This window comes from Dryobates pubescens, chromosome 28 (genome assembly GCF_014839835.1).
Source record: "Dryobates pubescens isolate bDryPub1 chromosome 28, bDryPub1.pri, whole genome shotgun sequence".
Taxonomy (NCBI): domain Eukaryota; kingdom Metazoa; phylum Chordata; class Aves; order Piciformes; family Picidae; genus Dryobates; species Dryobates pubescens.
This window is the reverse complement of record NC_071639.1, coordinates 3,709,777-3,721,787: the sequence shown is the minus strand read 5'-3', so window position 1 is coordinate 3,721,787 and position 12,011 is coordinate 3,709,777. Positions and strand designations below refer to the sequence as shown.

Here is a 12,011-nt window from a genome sequence, read left to right as displayed (position 1 = left end):
GAGAAAAAAAAAAATCCAGGGATGTAATTATTTCATCTCAATAAAAACACTGAAGACCATGGTGATGATGCTCTAAGATTCAGATGATCTAAGATTCAAAAGGCTTTGTCCGGCACGGCGGTGGTGGATCTCTCCCGGGCGAGAGGCAGCAGCGGGGAACTGCTTGCTCTGAGACATCCCAAAGAGGGTAAGGATGAGGTGTGGAGCTTGCCCAAGGCCATCCAAGCTGGCTGGGGGCTCAGACTACAGAGGTCTCTGCCCGAAAGGACACAGGGCAGTTGTGAGCTGCTCTCCTGACGGCCGGCGGCGCGGAGGGCGACCTGGATGCCCATCGGGAAGGCAAGCGGCGGTTGGCTGGTCGAGCAGGCCGGGAGAAACCTTTCCCACTGGAACACTTGGCTGCCACAGACATCTAGAACAGAACAGAATGGAACACAATAGCATAGAATAGAATAGGATAGAATAGAATAGAATAGAATAGGATAGGATAGGATAGGATAGGATAGGATAGGATAGGATAGGATAGAATAGGATAGAATAGGATAGGATAGGATAGAACAGGATAGGATAGGATAGGATAGGATAGGATAGAACAGGATAGGATAGGATAGGATAGGATAGGATAGGATAGGATAGGATAGGATAGGATAGAACAGGATAGGATAGGATAGGATAGGATAGGATAGAATAAAATTAACCAGGTTGGAAGAGACCTTTGAGATCATCAAGTCCAACCTATCGCCCAGCACCATCTAATCAACTAAACCATGGCACCAAGAACCCCATGCAGTCTCCTCCTAAATACCTCCAGTGATGGTGACTCCACCACCTCCCTGGGCAGCACATTCCAATGGCCAATCTCTCTTGCTGGGAAGAACTTTCTCCTCACCTCCAGCCTAAACCTCCCCTGGCACAGCTTGAGACTGTGTCCTCTTGTTCTGGTGCTGCTTGCCTGGGAGAAGAGACCAACCCCCACCTGGCTACAACCTCCCTGCAGGGAGTTGCAGAGAGCAAGAAGGTCTCCCCTGAGCCTCCTCTTCTCCAGGCTAAGCAACCCCAGCTCCCTCAGCCTCTCCTCACAGGGCTGTGCTCCAGACCCCTCCCCAGCTTTGTTGCCCTTCCCTGGACACCTTCCAGCATCTCAACATCTTTCCTAATCTGAGGGGCCCAGAACTGGACACAGGACTGAAGGTGTGGCCTAACCAGTGCTGGGTACAGGGGCACAATGACCCTACACACAGAAGGCAATTCCTTGCTTGAACAAGTTAGGGCTTTTGTGGAACGCAGCAGGAATGTAGGAAAATATTTGGGATGAGCTCAGAACAGGTGGTGTGAAGCTATTAAAAGGAGCAGAGCCATGCAGAGAATGCACAAGAACAGCCATGGCCATGCACAGGGACTCCCACAGGGGTGGCTGGGGTTTAGCATACATGGAGACAGGTGTCAGACACCAGGAGAGGTACAAAGGGTTAGTGCAAGCCAAGGCTGACCTTCACTTCTCGTTGCTTTTCATATTTGGAAGGGGTTTTTGTCAATGAATGATCACAGAACTGCAGAATTGTTTGGCTTGGCAAAGCCCTCCAAGATCATCCAGTCCAAGCAGCAAGCCAACACCACCATGGCCATTAAACCATGGCCCAAAGTGCCATGGCCACAGGTTTCTTGGTACACCTGCAGGGATGGGGACTCCACCACCACCCTGGGCAGCCTGTGCCAATCCCTGGCCACTCTTGCAGCAAAGAAAGTTTTCCTAATCTCCAACCTAACCCTCCCCTGGCACAATGTCAGGCCATGGCCTCTCCTACTATCATATGAGACTAGAGAGAAGAAAACCAACTCCCACCTCACTGCAACCTCCTTTCAGGGAGCCATAGAGGGCAATGAGGTCTCAACTTCAGCCTCCTCTTCTCCAGGTTAAACAGCCCCAGTCCCCTGTAGCTACACTGAGGAGCTGGAGCTTGTCCAGAGAAGGACAGAAACGATGGGGAAGGGTCTGGAGAACAGGGCTGGGGAGGAGCAGCTGAGGAAGCTGGGGGTGTTTAGTCTGGAAAACAGGAGGCTGAGGGGAAACAAGCTCTCTACAACTACCTGAAAGGAAGGTGTAGCCAGGTGGGGTTGGTCTCTTCTCCCAGGCAACCAGCACCAGAACAAGAGGACAAAGTCTCAAGCTGTGCCAGGGGAGGTTTAGGCTAGAAGTTAGGAGGAAATTGTTCCCAGAAAGAGAGATTGGCCATTGGAATGTGCTGCCCAGGGAGGTGGTGGAGTCCCCATCCCTGGAGGTGTTTAGAAGAGCCTGGATGAGGCCCTTGGTGCCTTGGTTGAGTTGATCAGATGGCGCTGGGTGATAGGTTGGACTTGATGATCTCAAAGGTCTTTTCCAACCTGGTCAATTCAATTCAATTCAATTCAATTCAATTCAATTCAATTCAATTCAATTCAATTCAATTCAATTCTATTCTACTCTATTCTACTCTATTCTATTCTATTCCATTCCATTCCATCCCATCCCATTCCATTCCATTCCATTCCATCCCATCCCATCCCATCCCATTCCATTCCATTCCAATGATACCTCCTCACCAGGCAACATTCTCCACTTTGTACAGGTGAAAATGACAACATAAAATGTGAGATTATGGAGTAAAACACCCAGCAGAGTCATTTTGGGCTTTGCTGTGAACTCAGTCCTTGCCTGGTTATTATTTCTTCTCTCCACACTCACTGATGAAAAGAAACCAGAAGCTTCCTGGGTTTGTGTGTCTGTGCTGCAGTGAGGATGTGTCTGCTAAGCAACACATTGCTGCATCACTGCAGGGCTGTCAGAGAGCCATGCAGCAGCAAATCTGCATGGTCAGATCCTCAGCTGTTGCAATCCACAGAGCTCCACTGCAGCCTGTGAGTTTGTGCCAGTTGAAGGCACACCAGCTGACAGCCTGAACCCACTGCAGCTTCTCAGCCCCAAAGACATTTGCCTTCTCTTTTCTGAGACACCAAGGAGCACATCTCTTTGTGTTCCTGGCCCAGCAGATCTTCAGGATAAAGGGTTTTTTGGTGGCCTTTTACTGAACCTACACCTTGCAGTCTCTTTTCACAGGATCACAGGATCATAGGATGTTAGGGGTTGGAAGAGCATCAAGTCCAACCCCCCTGCCACAGCAGGACCATAGAATCCAGCACAGGTTGCATAGGAACACATCCATAGAATCTACCAGGTTGGAAAAGACCTCAGAGATCATCAAGTCCAACCTGTTGCCTAATACCTAACACCTCCTGACAACTAAACCATGGCTCCAAGTGCCACATCCAAGCCTTTTATGAACACCTCCAGGGGTGGGGACTCCACCACCTCCCTGGGCAGCACATCCCAGTGGCCAATTCCTCTTGCTGGGAAGAACTTCTTCCTAACATCCAGTCTAAACCTCCCCTGGCACAGCTTGAGACTGTGTCCTCTTGTTCTGGTGCTGGCTGCCTGAGAGAAGAGACCAACCCCCACCTGGCTACAACCTCCCTTCAGGGAGTTGGAGAGAGCAAGAAGGTCTCCCCTGAGCCTCCTCTTCTCCAGGCTAAGCAACCCCAGCTCCCTCAGCCTCTCCTCACAGGGCTGTGCTCCAGACCCCTCCCCAGCATCATTGCCCTTCTCTGGACACCTTCCAGCAACTCAACATCTTTCCTAAACTGAGGAGCCCAGAACTGGACACAAACCCTATGGACACAAACCCTATGGACACAAATCCAGATGGGTTTTGAAAGCCTCCAGAGAAGGAGACTCCCCAACCCCTCTGGGGAGCCTGTGACCCTCACAGCGAAGAAGCTGCCCCTTGTGTTGAGGTGGAGCCTCCTGTGCTGCAGCTTACATCCATTGCCCTGTTTCTAAAGCAATCTGTTTCCCTTTTCAGCAAGAAAGAATGGGGGCAAAGGCAACATTTCTGATCTGCTGCAAATGAAATGCAGCCAAACAGAAATTAATTAGGCATGCCAGAATCTCCCTGTATATTCTGCTTGAACATACAGGGAGAAGCCTGCAACTGAGCCATGACTGTGAGGAGACTGCTGCATGACTGGATCCATTATGGAGCTACAATATCCCTTTTCATAGGCAGTTCCAAGGATATCTTGAAACAAGCAGCACCCTGCATGCTGCAGAAAGCAATCTAAGCCCTCTAGGATTTTGACATGGCCAAGTGTGCTCTGGGGAGCCTTAAGAAACAACCTCAGCAAAAGGAAGGAGGGAGGGAGTTAAGACCTGGCTGCAGTCCCCTGAAGAACTGCACTGCAGTTAAAATCCAGCTTTACACAACTGCAGCAGACATCAGAATCTGGCACATGTCTCCACTGGTCATTCTTAGTTCCATGCTTCCACCCTCCCACAACTCTTGATAGCTCCAGAGGAAGTCACAGAATGGCAGAATATTAGGGGTTGGAAGGAGCCTTGAAAGATCCTTGAGTGCAACCTCCCTGCCAGAGCAGGATCACCTAGGGCAGGTCACACAGGAACACAGCCAGGTGGATTTTGAATGTCTCTAGAGAAGGAGACTCCACAAGCTCTCTGGTCAGCCTGCTCCAGCCTCCAGCACCCTTACAGTGAAAAAGTTTTTCCTTACATTCATGTGGAATCTCCTCTGCTCCAGCTTGCACCCTGATTCATACTGATTCATAGTCCTGATTCCTGATTCCAGTTCAAGAGGCACAGGGATCTGCTGGAGAGAGTCCAGTGCAGGGCTACGAGGATGACTACCTGCATCAGGAAGAGTGTGGCCAGCAGGAGCAGGGAAGTCATTCTGCCCTGTGCTCAGCACTGCTCAGGCCACACCTGTAGTCCTGTGTCCAGTTCTGGGCTCTTCAGTTTAAGAAGGACATTGAGAGACTTGAAGGTGTCCAGAGAAGGGCAAGGAGGCTGGGGAGGGGTCTGGAGCACAGCCCTGTGAGGAGAGGCTGAGGGAGCTGGGGTTGCTTAGCCTGGAGAAGAGGAGGCTCAGGGGAGACCTTCTTGCTCTCTCCAACTCCCTGAAGGGAGGTTGGAGCCAGGTGGGGGTTGGTCTCTTCTCCCAGGCAAGCAGCACCAGAACAAGAGGACACAGTCTCAAGCTGTGCCAGGGGCAGTTTAGGCTGGAGGTGAGGAGAAAGTTCTTCCCAGCAAGAGCAATTGTCCATTGGAATGTGCTGCCCAGGGAGGTGGTGGAGTCCCCATCCCTGGAGGTGTTCAAGAGGAGATTGGATGTGGCACTTGGAGCCATGGCTTAGTAGTCATGAGGTGTTGGGTGCCAGGTCGGACTTGATGATCTCTGATGTCTTTTCCAACCTTATTGATTCTGTGAGTCTATGACTAGGGGACTGGAGCACTGCCTGGTGAGGAGAGGGCTGCCTGATGGGGCTTTTTGGTCTGGAAAAGAGAAGACTGAGAGGGGATTTAATAACTGTTTATACACATCTGAGGGCTGGGGGTCAGGAGGGAGGGGACAGGCTCTGCTCACTTGCTCCCTGGGATAGGACAAGGGGCAATGGATGTAAGCTGCAGCACAGGAGGTTGCACCTCAACACAAGGAGGATCTCAGAGCACTGGAACAGGCTGCCCAGAGAGCTTGTGGGGTCTCCTTCTCTGGTGACTTTCAAGGCCTGTGTGGATGTGTTCCTGTGTGACCTGAGCTAGATTGCATGGTCCTGCCCTGGCAGTGGGGGTTGGACTGGATGATCTCTTTGGGTCCCTTCCAACCCCTGCCATCCTGGGAGCTGTGAGCCTGTGTGATTCATCCGGATCCTGCCCTAAAGGATCTATTTCTGCAGAGCTCTTTCCAAGATCCTTTTAGCCTGCCTCATTTGACAATCTTGGAGCTTCCTATCAAACTGAGTTATTTTGGTTTTGTTTTTTTTTCCATGATGAACCTTACCTCTGGTAACTTCTGCCTCTCCTTTCCTTGCTTGAGCTGCTGCCCAGTCTGCCTGGCTGCACTCCTGGGCGATTCTTGCTTTCCTTGCTCAATCTGGAACGCTTCTAAGCACTGACTCAAGGCCTCACAAGCCCCATCTGTGAATTCAGAGTTTGCCCTTGTCCACCTCTCCTTGCAGCACTTCAGAGGGCAGGCAGAAGCCACTGTTGCCTTTTCATAGTTTTTCAAGAGCTTCTCAACCACTCCATAGTTTGACCTTGAGTCGGCGGAACGCGGCCGGCCGGAGAAGTCGCTCGGCCTCCACTCGTGCTCGTGGAGCACCTGCCTGTAACCACTGCCACTTGCAAGTCCATTTGTTTGCTTTTGTGGCCCTGCTGTTGTTGCTGCTCTGACAGCTTTGCTGGGGTGGCTGGTTTCTTGCTCCTTGGCTGCAGGCAGTCTGGGATTGGAAACACAAGGTGGATTTCCAGTCTCTGTCCTGCTAACAGCGGAGTCGCACAAGGGGCCGCAGGGGCTGTGCTCTACTGCTGCTGCTGGGGGCACCTGGTTTGCCTGCAGAGCGTTGTTCCCTTTATCTGTGTGAAACACAGCCCTGTTAAACTCAACAATCTTGGCTGCTAAAGTCTCATTTCTGGAAGACCTGGAGTCTTCCAGAAGGTCAGTGTGCAGGGTGGCAGGGACGTGAAAGTCAGCGCGGTAATAAGGGCTGCTGTGAGGCTTGGGAGTTTGTTTCTGCTGCAGCCTGCTGCTTTGGGCCATATTTCCATCTGAACAACTCTTCTGGGCTGACAGGGGGGAAGGGTCACTTCTGTTGTCTTTGCCCACCTCACAGGCCCATGTGTTGTGACAGAAACCTGTCAGGGCATGGCACTCATTTCTGCTTCCAGCCGTGGCAGCAGCTACCATCACAGGACCCCTCCCGGCCTGCCCCTCGCTTGCACAGGCTGCTGCTGCGTCACTCTGGGTGACAGGTGAAGGATTCCCCAGCTTCCTTCCACTCCTGCAGTCCTGAGCCTTGCCACTGCTTTTGCTGCCTGGCTCTCTCAGTGGTGCTTCAGAAAGCTGTATGATTGCAGAAAGGGAGTTGGTTAGGTGCCGAGAGGTGCTCCGGGGAGGAACTGGTGGAGCTTCTTTCTTCTGCCAGGGTCTGCAGTCTGCTCCTCTGTCCCTGGTGAGACTGCCATGGGACATGTCCCTCAGAGCCTTGCTGGAGCTCATCAGGTTCTTCCTGTTATGATGCTCCTCTGTTTCGAAAGCCTGTGATTCATTGCTGGACACATGATTCATCTGAGGCAGGATAACTGTGCCTTGGGATTCCTCAAAGTCCCCCAGGAAAGGAAGTGACTTCATTCTGGAAAGGAGAGGAGAGGTGCTTTAGGGATGAGCAAGGAGAGAATTCCCCCCATGGGGGCAGGGATTCACTTTTTTCCCCCATGAGCAGGTGTTTTAACACTGCCTGCCTTAAAAAGCTTTGGGAGCAGCCTAGCTGCAGCCCCAGGGTATTTGTAACATAAATGAAGGCTCTGAAGACAAAGTTCCTTCCCTGCATTCCTTTCCATTGCCACTGAAATTCTTTCCTTCTGCTTTCTTTCTCTCAGCTTTTCTGGAGGTTTGCTTGTTTTCTCCCTTACCCTACAGTAAGGACCCAAAGTGGAGCTTGTGAGTTCTGCTGATTCCAGCTAGGAACTGAATGAAGCAAGGCCCCAGTGAATCCCTTGTGTAGGTTACACATGACAGCACAAATCTTCCCTTGAGAGCTGTTCCAGAATCACCTTTCTCAGCCAGGACTTAGAAACAGTGCAGCAGCTCTGACTCTGTTTGCTTTAAAGGTACAAACACTGAGGCAGCTGCAGTAATGCATCAGGGACATGCAGCTGCCTGACTGCCTGGGGCAGGGGAAGAATCACAGACTCACAAAGTGCCAGGCCCTCTCTGCCTGGCTGCTCTCCAGCCACTCTGACCTCAGCCTGTAGCACTGCCTGGGGTTGCTGTGGCCAATGTGCAGCACCTGGCACTTGGATGTGTTCAATCTGCTGCCCTTGGACTCTGCCCATCCGTCCAGCCTGTTGAGGTCCCTCTGCAGAGCCTCTCTACCCTCCAGCAGATCAACTCCTGCCCCCAGCTTGCTGTCATCTGCACATTTACTGCTGATGGACTCAATGCCCTCCTCCAGATCATCAATAAAGATGCTAAAGAGCATGGGGCCCAGCACTGATCCTTGGGATGCCATCCTTAGGATGGCATCTGCCCAGCTCCTCAGAAACCCAACAGCAAAGCCCCCTTCAAAGAAGCAGAGTCTCAAGGGTCATTTTCCTCCTCTCACATGAAGAGTCAAAATGTGGTTTTTTACCTTCTGTGGTTGGACTTCTTTCTAATTTCTTCTTGATAGCTGCACAACTCTTCACTGACCCTGGCAAGTTCTTTCAGAGCCTTTGTGAAAGAGAAAAACAAGCCCTCAGCATAAGCCTTGCACATGGTTACCTCCAGAGTCATTCTGGGGTGGATTTGCATTTAAGAGGCACAGCAGCAGAAAGCAGCACAAGGAAAGATATCAAACTGTCCCCAGGCTGTGAGGAGGGGTAAAGAACATGCTGGTAAAACATTTATGCAGTGAGAAGACAACCAGCAGCAGCAAACCCAGGAGGAAGTAGAATAGAATAGAATAGAATAGAATAGAATAGAATAGAATAGAATAGAATAGAATAGAATAGAATAGAATAGAATAGAATAGACCAGACCAGGTTGGTAGAGACCTTCAAGATCATCATGTCCAACCTATCATCCAACACCACCCAATCAACTAAACCATGCAACCAAGCATAGTAGAGGTGTTGCCCTGCTGGGAAGCTGAAATCAGGGACATGGGCTCACAGAATGCACTGGGTTAGAAGGGACCTCTAGAGGTCATCAAGTCCAATCCCCCCAGCAGCATGCAAGGACATCCCCAACTAGATCAGGTTGCTCAGAGCCCCATCAAGCCTGACCTTGAATGTCTCCATGGCTCTCAACCACCTCCCTGGGCAACCTGTTGCAGTGTTCCACCACCCTCTGAGTAAAGAATTTCCTCAGTTGCTTAGGTTCACGTGGCAGGCCAAAGCCCTCAGCATTTCCCTCACCCTTGTAACTGAAGCATGCTGCTACTTTACTTACTACATTGAGGTCACCAATGTAATTCTTGGTATTTTTCTGGGAAGTTTTGCTGCTGAGGCAGTCTGCAGGCTCCTCATGGTTCTGAAAGGCCAGGCTGTCCATCAACAGGGTGTTGTTTCTGCCCTTGGCTCTGGTTTCTTTACAATCCTGTCCTGGTTTACTGAGCAAGCTCTGTTTTTCCATCCTGTCATTTGTCACGTTGTGTTGATAGCTCATCTCCACAGTGTCCCTCTCATCCAACGTAGGGGAATGCATGGACAGCTGCAGCATCTTGCTCTGGATGGCCTTATTGTCATGGACATTCATGTTGCTCTCCCTTCTAAGTCTTACCTCCTGGTAAAGCTGAAAAACCAACAGAACCTTCTGTTAAATCATGGTACTGGGATGAACCTCAGAGTGAAAGAATACAGGCATCCTGTGCTTGGGATGAGGCTTCACTCCAAGCAGAAAGATGGACATGTGTCAGTAGAAAAGCAGGATACTTCTCAGACCATTACTGTCACAGGATGAGGAAAGAGCTCTTAGCATTCATAAACTCACCATGAGCACAGACACTGCAATCACAGAATCCCAGAATCATAGAATCAGTAAGGTTGGAAAAGACCTCAGAGCTCATCAAGTCCAACCTGGCACCCAACACCTCCTGACTAACTAAACCATGGCTCCAAGTGCCACATCCAATCCCCTCTTGAACACCTCCAGAGACAGTGACTCCACCACCTCCCTGGGCAGCACATCCCAGTGGCAAATTACTCTTTCTGGGAAGAATTTTCTCCTCACCTCCAGCTTAAACTTCCCCTGGCACATGTTGAGACTGTGTCCTCTTGTTCTGCTGCTGGTTGCCTGGGAGAAGAGACCAACTCCCTCCTGGCTACAACCACCCTTCAGGGAGTTGTAGAGAGCAACCTGAGCCTCCTCTTCTCCAGGCTCAGCAACCCCAGCTCCCTCAGCCTCTCCTCATAGAGCTTGTGCTCCAGACCCCTCCCCAGCCTCGCTGCCCTTCATCTCCCAAGGGAAGCAGTGGATTCCCCTACACTGCACAGGAATAGTACTCAGCGTGCCAGGCTGCTGGGCAAGCTCATTTCAACTCCACTATCACCTAGAAAGGTTGGACCAGGTGATCCTTGGGGGCCCTTCCAACCTGGCATTCTGGGATTCTGTAGAACTGTGAAGTCTTTGCCGTGGTTTTACAGCATGGCTTCCACACCCAGGATGAGCTTGGAAGGGATCTCTTGAGGTCAATGGCTCTGCCTTGAGCCAGAAGCTGTATGGTTGGCTTCCAAGAAATAGCAGCACACTATGCAGTAGACACAGTCCTGATGTGATGGATGGGGAGTGTGAGGGAATAGGAGGGAGGGAGAAGGCTCTGGCTGTCCTACAGCCTGTTAAAGGATGTTAGTTTAAGGAGAGGAAGTGAATTCTCAGCCCATACCCCACCACCTGCACTGGAATAGACTCTTCTGGCTGTCAGAGAAGTGGAATTCCTCCCTCTGACTGCAGTGGTAAACCAGTATGGCACAATGGTTGGCATTCAGCAATGTGCTGTCACCTTCTTTCATGCCACCTGCTGAGATCCAGTGGCTTCACTCGTAAATGGAAAGGTGTCAAGAAATGTCACCCAGCACATTCCAAGCAGGAAACTGGGATAAACTATAACCTAGAAAAAACCCAGTGACACCACAAAAGCCTCTTCTGCTTACAGTATCATTTCCAGTGCCAAAAATCCCCTGGCTCTTTATAAACATTCATGCTGAGAGTTGCTCTTCTGAAGAAGAGCACAGAGCAGGCACCTCTGCAGAGCCTTCTGCCGGCTCCCTCACAGAGCCTGAGGCCACCACAGCAGCTTTTGGAAGGAGGCTGCAAGAGAGTAACAGCTTGAAGAACATGTGGCCATTGCAGGGGTAGTGCTGGGGGTTAGAAGCATTCCCATGTTCAAAGACTTGACATCTGACCTCATCCTGGGCTTTCAGATTTCACTCCCAAAGCCCAGCTGCTCATGGAACCTGAGGGCTGAACTTCGCTGTTTCCAAGCAATGAGGGCCACAGATGGAGTCAGCAGAGCAGTAAGAAGGGAGGATGCCTCCTCAGAACTCAACAGTATCATCTCCTGAACCAAAGAAGCCTTCCTGGAGTAATCACAGATTGCTTCAGGTTGTAAGGGACATGTTGTCAATCCCCCCACCTGCAGTGAGCAGGGACAGCTCCAATTAGATCAGGCAGCTCAGGGCCACACCAAGTCTGATCTTGAGCATCTCCAGGGATGAGGCTTTAACCATCCCCCTGGGCAACCTGTTCCAGTATTTCACCACCCTCATTCTGAAGAACTTCCTCCTGAGGTCCAACCTAAATCTGTCCTGCTCCAGTTTCAAACTGTTGCCTCTCTTCCTGTCACTACAGCACCTCCCCCTTGCCTTATAGAGTCACAGAATCATAGAATTGTTAGGGTTGGAAGGGACCTCAAGGATCAGCCAGTTCCAAGCCCCCTGCCATGGGCAGGGACACCTCACACTAGATCTGGCTGCTCATAGCCACATCCAACCTAGCTGCAAAAACCTCCAGGCATGAGGCTGCCACCACCTCCCAGGGCAACCTGTGCCAGTCTCTCACCACCCTCATGGGGAACAACTTCTTCCTCACATCCAATCTGAATCTATCCATTTCTAGTTTTGCTCCATCCCCCCCAGTCCTATCACTCCCTGATGCCCTCAAAAGTCCCTCCCTAGCTTTCTTGTAGCCCACTTCACATACTGCAAGGCCACAATTAGGTCTCCTCAGAGCCTTCTCTTCTCCAGACTGCACAACCCCAACTCCCTCAGTCTGTCCTCATAGCAGAGCAGCTCCAGCCCTCTGCTCATCCTCGTGGCCCTTCTCTGGAGGCAAAAACAGTAGACCTGAAGTGACCTCCAGTCACTTCACCCTGAGTGAGAATGCTCAGAGCTTTGTTTAAAAGTACCTCTTCTATTTTCTTCTGCATGA

At 51.0% G+C, this 12,011-nt stretch overlaps 1 protein-coding gene across 1 annotated transcript; it reads right to left on the bottom strand.

Moving 5' to 3' along the window:
• Positions 1-238: 238 nt before the first annotated feature.
• Positions 239-11,217, bottom strand: KIAA0408 (KIAA0408 ortholog). The gene is made up of 5 exons (XM_054173985.1): positions 10,736-11,217; positions 9,036-9,377; positions 8,236-8,315; positions 5,886-7,236; positions 239-412 (listed from the first exon to the last, which is right to left on the bottom strand). Exons 1-5 carry the CDS (start codon positions 10,778-10,780, stop codon positions 239-241), a joined length of 1,992 nt encoding a protein of 663 aa, XP_054029960.1. The 5' UTR covers positions 10,781-11,217.
• Between the last annotated feature and the right edge of the window lie 794 nt (positions 11,218-12,011).